We start from the raw sequence: 21,484 nt of genomic DNA, 5'->3' as shown, positions 1-21,484 counted from the left end.
TGTTGTGGGAATGCTTTTCACCAGCCAGAATTGATGAACTTGTCAAGGTTGAGTCAAACATTAATATAGGAAAAAGTAGGGCTAAATCTGTTTTACAGTAAGTAAGGTGAGACTGGGGCAATCAGTAAAGTGACCCTTATTATTCTGCCAATGTTACACTGGAGATGTTAAAAGCTGTTCAACATAACAGCTTTTATGTTAACAGTTACATAAAAGCTTCTATGATAACAGTTAGAAGTTGTTCACTTATTACCTGAATCCGATTGAAAGTCTAAACGGCTATCTGTCAGTGTTCATTATTCAGTCTGACAATTTTGGCAAGAGGAATGAGAAAAAGTATAAGAATCCAGATGTGCAAAGCTCACATATGAGACATATGGCTGAAGCTGTACCGCATCTGTACTTGTTGCAGGTGGTTTGGCTAAATAGTGACCCAGTGGGGTAAATACTTATGTAATCAACAAATGTTGGCTTTTTTGTTAATTAACCTTTGTCGTAATAAAAAATTATATCTTACACATTAGATATAATGTGTAAATCACAAACTGAAATTTTAATTAAGTCTACAAACATGTTTTTGTCACTCCCAGAAGTGAAAAAGCAGACAAAAAGGTAAGGAATGTATGGAGAAGAGTGAACTGTGAAATTTAGAGTTAAAGTAAGACATAAGGTGGTGGGAAAGAGGATAAGAAAGGCAAAGCACCACAGAAAAGGGAATCTGCTGAGACTTTGTCTCTTCGCTCTTTGTACTTGAACAGAATCTTAGATTAAAGCGCAGCAGGACTGGGAAATGTGTCCTGCTGAAGATGCTTGTGGTTCTTAGTTTTTGTTGTGTGTTTGTAGAGATAGCAGAGCATATGTCTACTTTTAAAGACATCCCACTGCTCTTCTAAAATATTTAGTTAAGATTCTCTAGTTAAGAACAATGTCTCTGCTGTCCACCAGACTTTTATTAAGTGGAACATTGATGGCGGAGGAGCATGATGGAAACCTAGGCAGGGTTGGCACAGAAACAGACACAGTGGGACTGTCAAGGGTGTCATACGAGTTTAAATATTAGTGCAGAAAGAGGACATTTATGATTCTAATTAAATGGCCTGGAGGGAATTACATGCTTAAGATGTAAATGCAGAGGTAAAGGAAAGTGTAGGTTATAAAGCACTGCAGGTGGACAAAGTATGAATCTTTTTTGTGTGTGTTGCATTTAAAGCACTGGAGGTATTTGAACCTTTTGCTGGGAGTAAAAAAAAAGTTGTGTGTAACTTTTGATCTCTTTTAGGTGGTCTGGGCAGAACAGCAGGTTGCCAAGCAGAGAAGGAAAAGGGATATTTACAGTGAGCCTACAGACCCGAAGTTCCCCCAGCAGTGGTACCTAGTAAGTAGATGTGCTTTACTCAGGAGTCTGTTGTTCAGTCATTTGCAATCAATCAGTGCTAATGAATCCTTTTTGTTAAACTGCTGTCGTACAAATTAACAAGACTGCCAATGGCTTTTGTTTTGAGATTTGCAATTAACACACTTACAGCGGTTTGTCTGTTTTTTAATTAAATTTGTCAATGGAACACCACCATCTGCACTAATCTCTTCTGCATTTAAACTTGCTCCTCCAATCACTGTTTGATTGGTATAATGTAGTAATATTCACTTCTTCCTATTAGAAAGAGTGAATATACTGTAGAGAGTTTACCATTTTTACCACTTTTTTTTTTAGAAAAGAATGTATTACTGAAAGGTGTAAGGTCCTTACTGATTTAACAATAATCAATTAACAGGAAAAAAGAAAGATGAGTAGCCAAAGCTGACGAGATGAACAGAGAAAATTGGATAGCATGAAACCGATCCTATACAAAAAAAAAATTTATTACAAATATTTCATCTCTTTTAGCTCAAATCAATTTGCATTCAAAAGCATATTCAGCTCAGATTTTAAAGATGCGTGTAGTGATAAATGAATGAGTGCTTTTGTATGAGACGACAGCAGACAATTTCAGTTAAGAAGGATGAAAAAAGTGCAACCCCAAAGTCATGTCAGCAGTTGTCTCTCTAATGCAGATGCACTCAGTTCTCTATGTCTTTCATAAAAGAGTCAATATTCAGTGGTGCTATTAAGACAGATATACTTCACCATGAATAAAAAGAGAGGACAAAAGTTAAAGGGAAAGAAATATTGTATGCTTTGAAAATCGTGTTCAAAGTTCATGCTAAGTTTAATAGAAAAAAAAAAGAAACAAAATCAAGCAAAGCAGAAAGAATCTTGGGGTCTTCTATCACATTTGCAGAGTCCGTGAGCACGTAAGCGTTTGTGTGTGTTTCTGTGTTTGTGTGTGCATGTGTGTGCATGTGTATATGCATTTGGCTGACTCAGTAGTGTTCCCCCAGTCGAGTATGTGCACATGCCTTGCTGCAAAGTGGCTTTCCCTGTTGACACCTGCTGTGTGGGGAAATGGGCTACAGCATCTCAGTGTGTCTTCTGGCGCTTTAAAAATTTCTATTTCTGTTGTTATTTGTCACTTTGCTGTACTTCATTTCAACCAAGGACTGTCTCTGTATGCCAATTTCAGGAAGTCCACAGCAGTTTGAGACTTTACAAACTTTGCTGATAGTTTTAGTTGAAAAGCTTTGAACAAAATATTAGAAGTAATGACACTTTATGTACTGAAGTTTGTGAGATGTGTTTTCAATTCGATTAAATTATATTTGGATACCACTTTCTACAATTTTCATTGTCGCAAGCAGCTTTACACACTCATCACTCACTCATCTTCCATACCGCTTTACCCAATGTTAGGGTCTATCCCAGGAGGCTTAGGGCACAAAGCAGGGTGGACAGGGTGCCAATCCATCGCAGAGCATACACACATACACACACTCACACTCTCATTTACACACTACGGGCAATTTGGGAACGCCAATTGGCCTAACCTGCATATCTTTGGACTTTGGGAAGAAACCGGAGTACCTGGAGAAAACCCACCAAGCACGGGGAGAACATGCAAACTCCATGCACACAGAGATGGGAATCAAGCCTAGCCAGGGAATTAAACCCCGGACCTTGGAGGTGCAAGGTGACAGTGCTTACCACTACACCACCGTGCTGCCCAACTTTACACAATCAAACGAAAATATTTGTATGAAATGTAAAAAATGTATATGAATAAAAATTATTAGATAGTTCCTGATGAGCAAGCAGAGAGCAACGGTCACAAGGAAAAATTCCCATAGGAATAAATAGGAAGAAATCTTGAGGGGAACCAGACTTAAAGAAGAACCCATCCTCTTATGACTGATAACGCATAGCAGGGATTTATCTGCAGTCACACTTTGTGTTATGAGGCTGGAAGTTCAGTGTAACAGTTGTCTTTAAGTTAATATGGAGTCCAGTTTGTTATTGGAGACTCAGGTAGAGCGTAGAAAAATCCAGTCCTGAACTATTGAGCAACTGCAGTCATAAATCCTCAGAGTACAGCTATCTGCATCAGCCGAGGACAGGACTGTCTTCATGATAAAGTGGAACCGTCCCCAGTCACCACACACATCTCAGGAATCCATGCGGCGACATCTCCAACCAGAAGTGGGGCACCAGAAGTTCAGACAGGTCCAGAAGGCAGAGGGGGTGTGGGTTACTGGTAGCTCAGGAGCAGCATGTGTAGCTCGACAGAGAGTGACAGGGAAAGGGAGAGAGAGAAGAGAGCAGAAGAGAAGGAGAGATAACAGTTTGGTATTTAAATCACAAAATATAAAGGGACTTTAATTAAAGGTATTCTCAACAGGTATGCGTGACCGATTTTAGACTTTAATGTTGGATTTAATTATAATTATAATTGAACTGCATTTAACTGTAATCTGAAAAACAAGTAGTGTAATGTTAATATTCTTTTGTTGACAATTAATTCACTGTTGTGCAATGATATGGCCAACTAGAATAGAGCATGTTGTACAAAATCATACGAAAAGGACTTGTTTTGGTTGAAATATGATACATGGTGCTCCCCCACAGAAAGTGATATTACACTTTAATCGTTTGTGTTACGTATACTGAGCACCCAGGCTGAGATGTAGTCTGAAGTCTACCTTCAATTTGACAGTACAATCCCAGTCGGCAAGACCTGCAGGTGAAAGAAGCCTGGGCTCAGGGCTTCACAGGAAAGGGAGTCGTCATTACCATCCTTGATGATGGCATCGAGAAAGATCACCCAGACCTGATACAGAATTATGTGAGTATTTTCCTCACATCTCTAAAGTTTGAAAGCCAGCATAGTCTTTTAATATGACGGTGTAAGCACATAAATGGTTAAAAAATACACACCTTTTGCCAGGAAGGAAAGATGTTTTCCAGAAAGATAGCAGCTCTTTTTAGCCAGCCTTTTTGTGGATTTCTATGTTCTGGGAATGTATCTGTGAAATGATAGAATGGCAGTCTTGTAATGAGAACTACAGCATTCCTATTCAGAAGATTGAACCTTTGCTCCCAGGACCCAGATGCAAGTTATGATGTGAATGACAGAGATTCTGACCCACAGCCCAGATACACACAACTGAATGACAACAGGTATGGCAGACTTTATTTTTCTCTTCCTGTTCTAAGCAGTTGGAGTATATTTATGAAGGTTGCAAAGCCAAACGTATTGCACACAATATGATGCCATAAACTGACTTTTTGACTTTATTGTTTTTAAAAAAGGAGTAAATCAGCTGCAGTTTCCGATTGTTTGGCACAAGAAACAACAAAAACCCTGAAAAGTTTTTTTTTTATTCCATTATGGTCCTATTTTATCGTCTGCGAAACACATAAAGCGCCTCCATCAATTTGCTGGCATCAACCTTTCATGAAAAATTCAGTCGGAAGTCTTACAATCCTGATTCAGAGAGATGCTGTTACCTCCCCTAAGGAGAGAATGTCCTTTTCTGTGTTTACCTCACTTTTTCACTTTCTCGTCATTTTCTCCAAATGTTTCCCTCATTTCATTCTTTCTGCACACTTACAGAGTCAGTAACCTGCAGCAGCTCCATTTCTCTTTGTCTGTCTGTCTGGCTGGCTGTCTGTCTGCCTGCTTCTTTCTCTCTATTTATTTCTCTCTCATTTTTTAACATTCTTTTTGACCTGCTGAAAACCCAGGAATGTTCTGAGGACTGGTAATTCTATCATGTTTAAAAAAAAGCTTTAAATCTTACCTGATCTAACATTAAGGTTTAGACATTAAAGGTCCTTCTGCAAATGTCATTCAGCAAATCCATTGAGATTAAATTAGAGGTTCTAATGATTTTTTGTTTTTTATACTATGAAATTGTTTATATTTCTGTTATCTTGTTTATGTATCTTCATATAAAAAAAGGCATTAGTTAATCTGTGATAAAAAGCAGGTGGACTCTGAGGAACACTTCTCCCAGCACTCAGCCCAGCCATAAGTTTGTGTCAGACTCAGACCCTTACAGAAATGTTGGGGGATTTGCGTCAAGTCCCTGCCGTTCTGGGCTGTCTGCCAAAGCTGCTTTTCAGGCATCGCCTCGCTCTTCTTATTCTTATTTTAAATTCAACACCGGATCGAAGCAGAAAAGAAGCCAAGCAAGCCTATAATGAGTTTGTTAAAAAAAAAAACACTCCCAATATCTCTCGGGTCTCCAGACCAGCTGTTATGCCTGCTTTCTATGTGTTCATGTATCTGTATAAGAGAGAGGGAGAGGGTGTCAGAGAAAGAGAAGGAAAATTTCACGTGTTTGCTTTTCATATGGCTGCTCTGTTCTCACCGAATGTACAGTGGAACAGTGAAAGGTGGTTTAAAGCTCTGTATGTCAGAGAAACACCCCCTTTCACTCAGTGATGCAAGAGGAGAAACACAGAGAGAAATAAACAAGTCTCTTCTATGCCTATGTCTGTACCATAGCTCACCAGATTTGAAAAAGCCATCAGGAAACAATGCACCATCCACACACACAGCTGTCAAGATGATTATACTCTAGTCAATTGATTCAAGCCCATGAAATGGGAGGAAAAATCGTGTTTCTGTCAATAGCAGTAACACTGCACATCTCTTCAGCACAGCTGCACATCCAAACCAGAGAACAAATGGAAGAGCTCCATTACTTCCCACTAAGCCACAACTCACACTTTGATAAATGTGCTCACCCCCAAATGAGAACATATCAATATGCACCCATCACCCATAACGTTAAGACCACCTGCCTAATATTGTATAGGTCCCCCTTATGCTTCCAGAACAGCGCTGCCCCAATGAGGTAAAGCCCCTCTGAAGGTATGCTGTAGTATCAGGAACCGGGATGTAACCAGCAGATCTTTTAAAGTATGTCCTGTTGCAAGGTGAGGCCTCTATAGATAGGCCACATTCTACATTCTACAGATTCTTGATTGATGTTTGATCTGGAGAATTTGAAGATTCCTCATGCTTCTCAAACGTGTTTTTATCGATTTTTAAAGTGTTGCAGGGAACATTGTTCTGCCGAAAGAGGCCATTACCATTGACATGACAGGGGTGTACTTGGTCTGGAAAAATAGGTAGGTATGTGGTATATATTAAAATAACATCCAACATGAATGCCAGCAGCCAACGTTTACCAGCCAAACTTGGCCCAGGGCATTACACTGGCCCTGCCAGCTTGACTTTTTTCATAATGCATCCTGATGCCATCTTTTCCCTAGGCATGCAATCCAGCTGTCCACATGATATAAATGAAAATCTTTTCAGACCAGGCCACCTTTCTTCGTTGCTCCATGGTCCAGTTTTGATGCTTGCATGCCCATTGTAGGCAATTTTTGCAGTGAACAGGGGTCAACATAAACACTTTGACTGGTTTGCAGATGCTCAGCCCCATACAGACCAAGCTGTGATACAGTGTGTGTTTTGTAATCTTTCTGTCATAGCCACCGTTAACTTTTTCACCTCTTATGTGGGACCTGGCTGGAAGGCCTAGTCTTTAGATTTTTTTAATTGAGCATTAGGTGCCATTGTTCTTGTCGCCGGTTGACTGGTTGTCCTTACTTGTACCACTTTTGATTGGTACCACCCATTGCATACTGGGAACACAACACTACACACCACAAGACCTGCCATTTTTGAGTTGCTATGACCCAGTGGTCTAGCCATCACAATCTGGCCCTTGTCAAAGTCAAGCAGATCTGCATGCTTGCCAATTTGTCCTGCTTCGGACAAATCAACCAGACTGTTAACTTGCTGCCAAATATGTCCTATCCCTTAACAGGTGTCACTGTATCAGGTCAATCAATGTTATTCACTTAACCTATCGATGGTTTCATGATTGAGTTGTGTATGTATTGTATAAGATGCCTATATTAAAAATAGTGGATCTACCTTTATGACAGTCAACTCTCCGTAATGAGAGGTGAATACAGAATGACCAAAACATGAGGGGCATTTTAGAGATGGATTTTGCAAAACCTCTCAATCTTCATTCATTAGACATACCTGTATAGCTCTTATATATGATGGTGTGAAAAACTGTTTGCCCCCTTACTGATTTTTTTTTTTTTTTGCATGTTTTTCACACTTTATTGTTTTAGATTATCAACTAAAATTAAATATTAGTCAAAGATAACATGAGAAAACACATCATGCATTTTCTTAAGGTTTTTATTATTAGGGGAAAACTATGTGTGAAAAAGTGTTTGCTCCCTGTGTTAAAACTTAACTCTGGTTTATCACCCCTGGGTTCAATTTCCCTAGCCACACCCGGGTCTAACTGCTGCCATACTGTTCGCAATCAAGAAATCACTTAAATACGGCCTGTCTGACAAAGTAAAGTAGACCAAAAGATCCTCAAAAGCTAGACATCATGCAGAGATCCAAAGAAATTCAAAAACAGGAGAAAGAAAATAATTAAGATCTATCAGTCTGAAAAAGGTTATAAAGCCATTTCTAAAGCTTTGGGACTGCAGCGACCCATAGTAAGAGCCATTATCTACAAATAGCAAAAACATGGAACAGTTGCGAACCTTACCAGGAGTGGCTGGCCGACCAAAATTACCCTAGGAGCACAGCAACAACTCATCCAAGAGGTCACAAAAGACCCCACAACAACATCCAAAGAATTACAGGCCTCACTTGCTTCAGTTAAGGTAAGCGTTCATGACTCCAAGAAAGAGACTGGGCAAAAATGGTTTGCATGGCAGAGTTCCCAGAAGGACACCACTGAGTAAAAAGAACATAAAGGAAACTTTTGTGTCCCATCAGGTGTGTCCCCCATTATCTGTTTCGTAAAAGTAGCACCACATTTCAGAAACAGAGCATCATATTAACAGTAAAATAGCGTCGTGGTGGTGTGATGGTCTGGGACTGTTTTGCTGCTTCAGGACCTGGAAGACTTGCTGTGATAAATGGAACCATGAATTTTGCTGCGTACCAAAATATCCTGAAGGAGAATGTCCGGCCATCTGTTTGTGACTTCAAGCTGAAGCGAATTTGGGTTCTGCAACAGGAGAATGATCCAAGGCACACCAGCAAGTCCACCTCAGAATAGCTGAAAAACAAAATGGAGACTTTTGAGTGGCCTAGTCAAAGTCCTGACCTAAATCCAATTGAGATGCTGTGGCATGACCTTAAAAAGGCTGATCATGCTGGAAAACCCTCCAACGTGGCTGACAACAATTCTGCACAGATGAGTGGGCAAAAATACCTCCACAGCGCTGTAACAGACTCATTGCAGATTATCAAAAACGCTTGATTGCAGTTGTTGCTGCTACAGTACAGGCGACCCAACCAGTTATTAGGTTTAGGGGCAAACACTTTTTCACACAGGGCAATGTAGTTTTAAAATTTGTTTTCCCTTAATAATAAAAACTTGCATTTAAAAACTGCATTGCATGATCTGTTTACCTGTGTTATCTTCAAATTCAAACTTTATTTGTCACATACTGTACACAGTCATACACAGTACGATATGCAGTACTTTGACTAATATTTAAATTTGTTTGATGATCTGAAACTGTGACCAACATCCAAAAAAAATAAGAAATCAGTAAGGGGGTGAACACTTTAACACCACTGTAGCTCTAGAGTTCTGTACTATGCCAGGGCATACGACTTAAGCTTCTTCACTAGAGTCTGTCTATTAGGCAGCCAGCCCTACTCTGAATCTTATTTATGCCATATAAAACAATGTGTACTCTCCATTAGCCAGTCGCTCAGGGCAGGACTGACAGAACGACAATTTGTTTGTTTTGCAGGTCTCGTTCAGCTATTCATCTAAAAAAAATCCTTCATTAAACTGAAGAGTTTTACCACTCCACTTATACTCTGCATCATGTTACACAAACCAATCCTTCCAATCTGCCGTGACAGTTGCCACAGGCAGCACTTAAGAGAGTCAGGGAAATCTGCCACCTCGTACAGAAGCCCCTTTACTCAGAAGAGGGAATTAAACTGTGACCATATTTGTAGTGGGAGGAAAGAGTTATCAGTTCTGGAAAACACTAAAGATGAGTAAACATCTGCCTTAGATGTAGTGTTTGGATGCAGGAATTTTTCTCATTTTCCACCCATCCACCCCCCCTGTCCTCCCCAATGTCTCATTGACACTTTCATTTTTCTTCATGTTGAGTATGTGGGATATTAAAGCTTGAGGGTTGAGTTTAGCTGACTGGAAAATGCACTAATCCCTTTAGTTGGAACATAATCCGGCTCTGTTGAATAGCTGAGCAAAGATACCACTCTGCTGTAAACACATGGGTAACTGTAACATCAACATTCACATCAAGTAGGGCAACTTGGACTGTAGATCAATCTTTTATGCAATATCTAATAACTTTATGCAGTAATTTATGTATATAAAACTTCAAGGTTAGAGACAAAATGAGAAGAAAAAGAAAATGTTGTGTTACTGTTGAGGTATATTATCATTGATTTGTTACTGTTCCTTTTTTATCTGGCTCAGGGACAACATGACCGCTGCAGGCAGGCACATCTCATCACTGTTGTTCGGATATGTTTTTACACCTGAAATTGATGTAAGATAAAGAAAGAGAGGAATGATTGATTTTGTCGATCTTGAGTTTATTGTTTTTTATTCTGTATGGCCTTAAGGGACTGGCTTTAACATGATTCAGGGTATGAGACTGATACAAAGCTGAACATCATGTGCTTGATCACGTGTTTCATGATCCTTGTTCCACTTACAGTATTGTCCATGGCTGATTGTGTTTATTGTTAATAAGCCTCTGCAATGGATGTCATTTCACTACCCCTAGTGCTATCCGGCACCTCTTAGAACAAAGCTGCGAGCAGAATGCATAGCCGACTCACTAGCTTTATCTGATGTGTGATAGGAGGATGTGTCAAGTCCTAGGATTCTGTGTTTATCAGCCACAGTGTGTGGAATGATACAAAGGATACTTGAAAGTGGCAGTGAGCTGCCAGAGCAGTAGATTTTGTTTATGGCAAAAAAAAAAAAAAACAACAACTGAAAGCATGACTACAATCCTAACTTCATGGTGATTAAATAGTGTTAGCGAATAAGCCCTTACTATCCATCATGCTTACAATGAAGGCACTAAAGCTGTTAGAAATTGACATAACACAGAGCTTGCTGTCCATACCCAGGAGTAAAGGATGGCTTGATAACTTTTATCTTTGGAAGGCTGCCAGTGGGCTGGCCTGATATGTTTGCTTCTTTCAGGGAGAGAGTTTATTTATTTTTTTATTGTGTTATTGTTTGAAACATGGCACAATATCTCAGTCGTTAGTATTGCTGTTTGCAGGAAACAAACAGTCGCAAGTTCATGAGCAAAAAGCGGGTCATATTGTGCCTTAGAATTCCCATTAGTGACACTTGCAGCAGAAATAAAATAAAATAAAATGAGAAATAAAGTAATTGCTTACTGGCTGGAATAATAATTTTGTTCGTGTAGGCATAACAGATATAGTGCCCACCTGAATTATTAGTACCTTATTAGTAATGTGCTTATCTTCTGGTGTTATTATCTAATCTATTATCTAATGTGCTCTTCTGTTGTAATAGGTCAAATACCTCAGGGTTTAAAATCTGGTGTGTACCGAGATGTTTTTTCCCAGTTGTAAAGAGTGTTACTGTAGATGTCTTGTCAGGTCAAAGCAGTGTTGTCATTCTATGGTCATTTTTCTTATCAACAAAGTGTTTCAGCCCTAAGACTCCCCACTCACCTAATGTTTTGTTTTTCACATCATACTGTGTAAATACTAGAGCCTGTTGTTTGTAAAATTTTAAGAAGTAGTAGTTGGTACCAACAATCAAATCGGGATCACTTTATTCCTATTGTGATCATTGGGATTCCCGTTGTAATGGTTGATGTGACAATAAGAATCTTGACCTGAATCTACATTTTTATGCACCATGCTGCTGCCACATAATTGATTAAGTGGACAACTGCATGAGTGAGCAGATTTGTAGCTGTAATTTTTAGATTTGTAGTAAGAGTATTTTAAAAAGGTTTTTTATCCAATTGTAAAACTGTACAAGCAATTTAGAAGGTTTGCAGAAATAAGCCTTTCTTCACAAAATTTACCAAGCATCATTAGAACTAAAACTGGCATAGTGATGTTGTCATACTGTATGAGACCTGAATCAAAAAATTTCACACACTATTGACACAAGATATGCACACTATTGACAAAAGAGACACAAGGGAGCTGCTGCAAGAAAAGTACCTGATACCACAGTACAAAATATGAAGGTGGATAATTGATGCTTTTGGGGTGTTTTTTGGCTGATGATTGAGGGGCTCACTAGAATTTATTTTAATATCTTTTCTTCAAAATGTGCAGTAGGTATATTATAACAAAGAAACTATACAAGAATAATAATTATATTTATTTATATAACATTATACAGTTTGTCCCTAATTAACAAGCTGGAGGTAACAGTGGCATAAAAACTTCATGAGATGAAACAAGGAAGAAACCTTGAGGGAACAAGACTCATAAGGGAGCCCGCCCTCAGTTGTGTGACACCAGATAGCATGATCATAAATAAATTCTTTCAATAAATGTGTGCAGAGACAGACAGACAGTCAAAAAGCAATATACCTACACACACACACACACACACACACACCTAAACACACATACACACACACACACACACACACACACACACACACACACACACACACACACAGAAAGACAGAGTTATGTATGCTCACCTTTATATAATGGATAAGGTCAGTGTATATTTTGTGCAAAATGTAAGCATGTACTCCTGTAAGACTAGTTATTACAGCATAACTATACAGGGAGCCAAAGGGAAACACAAACATTAAAATTCCTGGGAAAAAAGGCAACCACCCACTTCACCATCAATAAACTGGAATGAACTTATAAGAGTGGAGGAAGACAGCATGCAAAGATAGCATTTTACCATGCTATCTTAGAACAAATCTTTGGTATGTTAAAAAAAAAAATCTTTATTAAAGATAAAAAGAAGATTTGAATTTCTTGGAATTGAGTTAGGACCATCCAACATGTTATTAAACCTGGAGGGATAGTGCTGAACCTTTAACTTAGTGGAAGAAATACAGTTGGGGAAAAAATCATGAACAGATACCACTTAAACACTTGAAGTTCCATCATAAAAAATTGTCAGGAAAAATCACAGCTCAAGTCAAGTAGGCTTTTAATGTCATTTCAACCATATACAGTTCAGCACACAGTTAAATTAAACAGCGTTCTTCCTAGACCAAGGTGCTACATACAAACAACATAAATTAACAAAATCTAACTAGCTAACTAAGACATATACAGTAATTAGCTGAGATAGGAACAATAAACATTTCTTGCATTTCTTTTAAGCATTTCCATATGCAACAACTCATGGGATTGGAACTGAACAGATTTTTCGCCATAAGAAAACCACGTTAGTGCAGCTAATTGGAAAAAAAAGACGGAAGCATGAAGATTAGACATTGGACATAGGAAAAAGTTCACATGGTCTGATGCGTTCAGATTGAGCATATTAGAGAGTCATGAGTTGTTAGGGTAAGAAAGGAAGCTCATGAAGCGATGGACCCATCATGCATAGTGGCCACTGTACAAGCCTCTGGAGTCAGTGCTATGATGTGGTGTTGGTTGGTCAGGTCTAGACTCAGCAACATTGTGACAAATAAGTGGGCTGTCTACTTGAATGTATTGAATGACCAGGTTATAACCCAGTTTTTCCTCCCTGATGGCATATATTCACCATGGGCAGATTGTGAAAGTTCTGTCTGGGTGAATGAGGAATCATTTTTACACATTGCAAGTTGTATTTAACGTTAAAGGCAGGTGAATTATGTCTTAGTGTATGCAACCTTTTTGTGGCCAGGCAGTGTGTTTCAGGCCAGAACCTGGTTTCTTCTGCCAGGAGGATCAGAATTGACCTTAGATAAAGCTTTTAATAAGACAATAAGCTAAACGTACAGTGCATCCGGAAAGTATTCACAGCGCATCACTTTTTCCACATTTTGTTATGTCACAGCTTTATTCTAAAATGGATAAAAGTTTAGTTGAGATTTTTGCAAATGTATTAAAAATAAAAAAATTGAGAAAGCACATATACATAAGTATTCACAACGTTTGCAAAATTGAGCTCAGGCGGATCCTGTTTCCCCTGATCATCCTTGAGATGTTTCTGTAGCTTAATTGGAGTCCACTTGTGGTAAATTCAGTTGATTGAACATGATTTGGAAAGGCACACACCTTTCTATATAAGGTCCCAGAGTTGACAGTTCATGTCAAAGCACAAACCAAGTCAAAGAAATTGTCTGTAGACCTCTGCGACAGGATTGTCTCGAAGCACAAATCTGGGGAAGGTTACAGAAACATTTCTGCTGCTATGAAGGTCCCAATGAGCACAGTGGCCTCCATCAAGTGGAAGAAGTTCAAAACCACCAGGGCTCTTCCCAGAGCTGGCCAGCTATCTAAACTGAGCGATCAGGGGAGAAAGGCCTCAGTCAGGGAGGTGACCAAGAACCCAATGGTTCTCTGTGGAGAGAGGAGAACCTTCCAGGAGGACAACCATCTTTGCAGCAATCCACCAATCAAGCCTATATGGTAGAGTGGCCAGACAGAAGACACTCCTTAGTAAAAGGCACATGGCAGCTCGCCTGGAGTTTGCCAAAAGGCACCTGAAGGAGAAACAAAATTCTCAGGTCTGATGAGACTCTCTGGCCACTCTACCATATAGGCCTGATTGGTGGATTGCTGCAGAGATCTCAAGTAAACTTTTTTTTTGTTGTCATTATGGGGTGTTGTGTGTAGAATTCTGAGGGAAAAAAATTATTTAATCCATTTTAGAATAAGGCTGAGACATGACAAAATATGGAAAAAGTGATGCGCTGTGAATACTTTCCGAATGCACTGTACCTCCAAAGCAACAAAGAAATGGATCAAGAAACAGAAAGTTTTTTGTTTAATGTTCTCCGGTGATTTTCAGTTAAAAGTTTGACTGACCTGTTTTTTGAACTAAATAGGGAGGTCCATATGCAAAAAAAAAGAAGAAGAAGAACATAAGGAGCTTTAATATTCCGCATGGAGGAGTCCATCTACAACATAACAATATGGACTTAATACTGATAATCCCCTTCAGGGCAGGTATACCACACTTTGTAAGGGTTGGTATCTGTAACAATGGTGTAGCTTATGTTTTTGCAGAAAAAATAATACTTAATGTAAACCATTTCTCCACGTTCCTGTATGTTTGAGTTCAATATACACCAATCAGCCTTTACATTAAAAAACTAATAGTAAAACCACCTAGGATTTGGGGGCTCCCTTGTGCCAGCAGAGCGGCTTTTGCTCATCAGGGCGTGGTGCCGCAGTACCTCTGGCGATGTCCTGTGAAGTCTGGCACCAGGACATGGCCACAGATTCTTTGGGCTCCATGGATTGGACTTGTTTTGTCTGACACTTCCCACAGGTGCTTTATTTGTTTAGGTTCTGGGGAGTTTGGAGACTTGGATAGTGATCTGCTTTGCCCTGTGTGCGGTCAACTGTTGTGCACCAGATGTTCTGGTGCCCTTTTCTCATAACCAGCATTGACTCTTTTTCCTGCATTTTTGTATTGCATTGGCTTTTCTGTGAAATCAGAACAGACGAGCTGGCCTTTGGTCTTCTCCAGCATGTATGAGTCTAGGAGTCTATTGTGCCCATTATCTTGTCACCAGTTTGCTGGGGGTATTGTGCTGATCAGTGCTGTTCAGTCTATCTCTCAGTGGGCATAATGTCTTGGCTGATCTGATTTTTTTTTTTTAATATTTTTTTTTGTTCATTATCATAAACAGATTCAGTATTTTTAAAGGGCACTGTAATAGCCCTTAGGTGACACAGTATTTTTCTGAACGTGATAGACAGACCTCACAATAGATTAAAACTATTGCTATGAATTTAAGCTGACATGAGCACAGCATTTCCTATTCATGAGCCATTTTACAGCATTGGCCATTTGTCATGATAACTGTCATCTATTACACCATGAAAGAGCCACAACTTTGTTTCATGAGACCTGACAAGTTTCTTCTCTCAGCAGTGCAAGATTTGATACAAGATTATTCTGGAACGTTATTACTCAGATATGTGTTCGTTTGTACACAGTGCTCGTGCTAGCCCTAATAAAAAGCAGCATCTGAAATAAAAGTGCTGGTATTATTCAGAGCTTGAGGTAAATGGATCAATGAAATTTAGTGGAAATTTTTTTTTTTTTAATATTCAAGTCATCATAAATAAGAGAATGCAGCATGTAGCAGCTTTTGAATTTGCTTTTAATATACAGTGAAACCTTGGATTATGAGCATAATTCGTCCTGGAAGCAGGTTTGTATTCCAAAACACTCGTAAGCCAAATTTTCCCATAGAAAATAATGGAAATTCTAATTATTCGTTCCACAACCCAAAAAAATAAATACATAAAATAATTAACACAAAATATAAAGTAAAAATAAAACTAATTAATCTGCACCTTACCTTTAAAAAAAAAAAAAAGTAAAAATTAATCCTGACAGATAAGTGTTTCCGTTTGTGTGCGCAGGCGCGGTTTGTGTGTGTGTGTGGTTTCTTTTTCTTGCGCTGCAGAGTGGGTGCGTTATGTGTGTGCGCACACGTAATTTGACACCATGCTGGTTCACACTCTCTCTCTCTCTCTCTCTCTCGCCTTTAGTGTTTTTGTGTGTGTGTGTGTGTGTGTGTGTGTGTGTGAAGCAGAGAGGGGGTGCGAGTGTGAACTGGCACAGTGTCAAATTACGCACATGCATACATAATGCTTAATACTTAACGACAGAGAGGAAGAAAATACATTTTTTACCTCTAATGAGACTAAATTGAGTAATGAGTCTTTTGCTTTTAAGCGCGCACACACGTGTTATAAGAAACAGTACACGCGCTCTGTACGCGCACTTTTAAACACAAAATAAAATATGTTTTACACACACACACACGTGGTCACAGTGTTTATAGTAAACAGTACATGCGTGCACGGATGTTGATTACTCTAGTAAGAGACGAGCACTAAGACCCAGCAGGGGGGACGATTACCCACAATTCCGCAGCTCAAGAGAGAGAAAAAATGTTGGCTCAGTTGTGTTCATGTGACGCTCGGCGTCAAAACAAGAAACGAGGTTTCACTGTATTTTCATTAACAGAAATTGATTGAGCCACTGATGAAAAAGGCCATTTCTTTTTTTTGTGATTTCACTAAAATATTGTAGAGTACTCTTCCCATGTACCTTTTTTCTCCCCTTGATTTAAATTAATTCATACAAGCCGCCTTATACAGATGATTAACAGTTGCTTGTTCTGGAAGAAAAAGTCATTTTCTCCTTTGTGACATTTGTGGGGCAACTGGGATAGCACACTGAATGAAGTTTTTGCTGAAGCTGGGTGAGAAACAGTTGTTTTTGTCATAGAGTCAGCACTTGCTTTCTTTTCAGCTCAACATTTCTGTCCAGATGTTGAAATTTTGCAGCATCTGACCTTTACAGCTAGACCCAGATGCCATACTTTGCATCCCTGTCATCAAGCATCTCCTCCTTCTGCTATAAGAACAGGCACACAAAAAAATCTATCAAGTAGGATCATGTTTTATGGGGCTTGCAGTCTGCCTCAAGCAATAAGATGCTAATACTGTTTCACTGAATTATGGCCTTTAGCATACTCTTGCATTTGTTTTTGGAATTTGAGTTTAAATTGAATTTGACTTGTATTAGGTGTTAATGAAGGTCTGTTGGTGCATTCCATATCAAAAGATGTATGAATACGAAAGAAGTTTTTCATTCTCTCTCTCTCTCTCTCTCTCTCTTTCTCTTTCTTTCTCACACACACACACATACACACACTCTCATGTGCTCTCACTTTAGACATGGGACTCGCTGTGCTGGAGAGGTGGCTGCTGCAGCAAACAATGGTGTCTGTGGAGTTGGTGTGGCCTACAGTGCCAAAATTGGAGGTGAGTGATGTGATTTGTGAGTCAAAACAGAAGATTGAAGTTTAATAAACTAATCTAATCACCTTTTAGAGCCTAACTGCTTTTATGCCAACTGTTAATCTTTAATTCTGACACATCAGTTCATAGTTATTGATTTGCCTCCTGTGCATTAGTTCTAGAAGATCTATCTTAATTACCCAGAGATACCTGTACCTGAGCTCAAATGTGAATCATCATAGTGGTTTATCAGTATCAGGAGTGTACTTTTGTATTCTACTCACAAATAGCACAGACAGCTGCTAGACCTGAATTATCTGCCTTTCAATTTAATGGTATTATTTTAGACATTTATAGATTAATGTCCTTAAATGCTTGCTTAGCTACAAAGAAGCAATGCAAAGTGTGCATGTCTGGTTAGGCATTTGCATATATATGAGAAAAAAACAGTATATGCTGCTATATTTGCCAGTCACAGTGCATTTGTGTTTGAAAAAGAGTGACTGGGCAGCTGAGTGCATTAGTGCCTCAACCTGTGTGACATCAGGGCAACACAAGCTCCAACATCCATTCACTCCTGCTGCTCTCCATTACTGAGATTCCCACTGCAAAGTTACTGCCAGCATACTCATTTCAGCTGAGAGGAAACTCTCTGTGTGATCGTGGTGGATAGGTCATCAATTTTTCCTTCTCGTCCATCCTTTGCTCTCTCTCTCTCTCTGTCTCTGTCTCTCTCTGTCTCTCTCTCTCTCTCTCTCTCTCTCTCTCTCTTTCCTCTTCTGACCTTTTTATCTTCAAATTACCTTAGGTTCTTTCATTGATTACTTTTACTGAGTACTTTTACTTAGTCCTTTTTTTTTTTACTATTGACTGTTCCCTTTATTGTGTCCTATCTTTTACCAGGGAAGCTGAGCGCTAACTTTTCTCTTCTGCATACATTAGCTGGTATACGCCCACAATTGGCTTGTGTCGACAGGGGGAGACAGTACATTTACATGTACTCATTAGGCAGATGCTTTTATGCAAAGTGATTTGCAATTGAGTTGAGTAAATGAAGGTTAAAGGCCTTGCTCAAGGGCCCAACAGTGGCAGTATGGCAGGCTCTGATTTGAACGTTCGATCAGTGGGCTGAAATGAAGAGCAGGGCAGAAATGTACAGTACTTCATTTCTATGTTTAATTCACTGTTTGTTATATAACTACAAATAATGGCAGTAAAGGTTTAATCAGATAAATCCCATGATGAAAAAAAGACTAATACACACTGTATGCAGAGCTGTATTGGTAAAAAAAAGAATGTGGTTAAACTATGAATTATAATCGAGGCAAGAAAATTACTTTTTCTGTACGTACTTGTAAAAAAAATGATGTGAATTTCAGCTGAAATGCATTTTTAAACAATATCATAAAAGAAATAAACATAGCTAAAGTCTGTTAAGTTTATTATTCACCATTAAAAGTATAAAACCATGAGAGACAGTATGGAAGAGGTTTATCATCAGCCACCATTCTAAGAACTGAACAATCTGTCATGCATCTCAATGAGAAAAAGTTCAATATTATTATATCTGAAAATCACATCTGTACCTGGCTATATTTATGATAATATAAATATAATTTATGTGTCTATTTTGACTTCATGTTCAAGGTCTTTTGCAGCATCAGCAGAGAAAGACTTGCCATTTTCATGCATTAAAAATCTTTTGTATGTCCATGTTGTCAAACTGCTGAGGTACCATAAATGCTGATTACGCAGCACAATATAGAATACACTACTGTTTGATTTGGCAAACTTTAAAGCCGTGTTAACGCTTGTCAGAGGTGGGTAAATGTTATTTCATAAATTTAGGAGGTGCATAACCAGCACTTGTATGCATTTAGCCTCTACTACAGCCTCTTTGACTGTATGTGCATGAATGATTTATATTTACAGAACTCTACACCACTGTGGCATAAAATGCAAAATAAGATCTCTCCCTCTCTCTTTCTCTCTCTCTCTCTGTCTGTCTGTTTATATGTGTATACTGTATATTAATTGTGAGATCTTCTTTCATGACAGGTGTGCGTATGTTGGATGGTGAGGTGACAGATGTGGTGGAGGCTCAGTCTCTAAGCATCAACAACCAACACATTCACATTTACAGTGCCAGCTGGGGCCCAGAAGATGATGGGAAGACAGTGGACGGCCCTGCCAAACTAGCAAAAGAGTCTTTTCTGCAAGGAGTCACTGAGGTCAGTCTGTATGTCTTGCATGTCAAACCGTTTGATCTACTGTACATTTCAATCGGCATACAGTGTTTCTTGCTTCTGCTACTTCAAGATCTAAGTGTGTGTGGAGAGCCGTTACAGTTCTGCTAAATGTTTTGATGCAGCTCAGGACGAGAGCATTCAAAAAGAAGCCCATTATCGTAGCACTCAGCACGTCTGTCACATCTCAAGGGATTTCTTTGATCTTGATGATGGAAATGTGCTTTGTAAATCTTTATGTTCTTTGTGGAAGTTTTTGTTGTTGTTGTTGTTGTTGCTGATTCTTCACTGAGCAGGCACATCTCCACTCATCATCTTTCACACTGCAGGAGTTCATTCACACATAAGCAAACTGCATATTACTCTGTCAAAATATGTGCCCATGGCTTAAATTTTTTCTTTTATTATTTTTTCTCTTGGCTTAAAGAAATAGTCCAGTGAAAAATGAAAGTGTTATGTTGAAGTCACTCAGCCAAGATGCGTCCTTTATCCGAGCTATAAGGCTAATTTGGCCAATAAGGGAATCAGCATCATGCAAGCTACATGAGTAATGCTGCACTCAGCTTCCCTAGTAAGTCGTCATTTAACAGACTGAAATATGTCATTTTCAACCTTAGCACGTCTGGCACAAAGTGGATAAAACAAGCTTGCCAGCTAACTGCAAGAACTGTGAATATACTGTATTGTCTTCTCATATAGTGAACTGTGTAGAAAGTATTATAGATTTAATAAATGAATATGTCTGTATGTTAATGAATCTAAAACAATTACTTCTATATACAGTATAACTTAAACAAAGTGGGGAAATACTACCTCATTTGATGCTTTCCATGGCAATATTGATTTTTTTTTTTATTGTTGCCATAAATAAGCTGTACCCCTTTTTTAGCAATTCTGAGCAAACGCTCCAGTTAAAAAATTACTTAAATGTTTTTATTTTTTTTACTGTTTATCAAATTGTTATAAAGCTTGTTTAAAAAATGTATTGCATGGAATGCACCCAAAGAATAAAATAAAGCCTTCATTATTAACTCTCCACAAAACTGGGAGGTATAATAAAACAATTTACATAATATATTACATAAGACAGTGAGCCAATAAGCTAGTCTATATTTGTATTTGTTTCCCTGTATTGGATTTTAATGAGTTCATACCATACCACACCTTGCTATGCATCTATAAATGTTTGTTTTGCTGTAACACAGTTTTGCTATACAGGTTTCGTAATCATATCTTTTTTAATTTGAAATAAAGCAATAATTATATACTGTAGAAATGTATTTTATAGATTGGATATGTAGAGTTAAAGGTAAACTTGCACAAGTGAAGAAAATGACTTGAAGCATAAAGAAGGGCATCACTTCAGCTAACTTGGATTATTAACTTGGAACTGTATGAGTTCTTAACACCTGAACTTTACTCAACATGTCTGGTATGAACTACAGTACATAAACATTAAGCACATCATGAAAAGTTTTATTTTTTATTTCTGTTTGTGTTTTCCTGGTTTTTAATAGGGACTGTAAATTGCACACACTGTTTGTATTTATACACATAGGCTTCTGAGATCATTCTTTTTATTATCAACCAGTCAAATACAAGTTTGTATTAGCAAGCTACATTGCTACAAGCTACTGTATCTTGGACTGAGTTAGATTGCAGTAGAAAAAAGTTTAACTTTGCAAAAGCGCTTCTGAACACTTGTGGGTTAAGTATTTTATTGTTTTCATTGTATCAGAAACAGTGGCGTAGTGGCTAACACATCGCCTTACACCTCCGGGGTCGCGGGTTCAATTCTTGCCTCGGGTCTGTGTACATGGAATTTGCATAACTCAAAGGTGATGCATA

The 21,484-nt window shown here is 38.6% G+C and overlaps 1 protein-coding gene across 1 annotated transcript in view; it reads left to right on the top strand.

The window, feature by feature from the left end:
• furinb (furin (paired basic amino acid cleaving enzyme) b) overlaps positions 1-21,484 on the top strand; it is a 108,412-nt gene that overhangs the window by 66,426 nt on the left and 20,502 nt on the right. Inside the window, exons 4-8 of the mRNA XM_053480879.1 lie at positions 1,280-1,375; positions 4,086-4,214; positions 4,473-4,549; positions 17,326-17,414; positions 19,449-19,621. Of these exons, the coding sequence (XP_053336854.1) occupies positions 1,280-1,375; positions 4,086-4,214; positions 4,473-4,549; positions 17,326-17,414; positions 19,449-19,621 (564 nt within the window). The remainder of the gene's footprint in view (positions 1-1,279; positions 1,376-4,085; positions 4,215-4,472; positions 4,550-17,325; positions 17,415-19,448; positions 19,622-21,484) is intronic.

The sequence above is a fragment of the Clarias gariepinus genome, chromosome 2, assembly GCF_024256425.1.
Source record: "Clarias gariepinus isolate MV-2021 ecotype Netherlands chromosome 2, CGAR_prim_01v2, whole genome shotgun sequence".
NCBI lineage: Eukaryota > Metazoa > Chordata > Actinopteri > Siluriformes > Clariidae > Clarias > Clarias gariepinus.
This window is presented reverse-complemented; position numbering and strand designations above follow the sequence as displayed.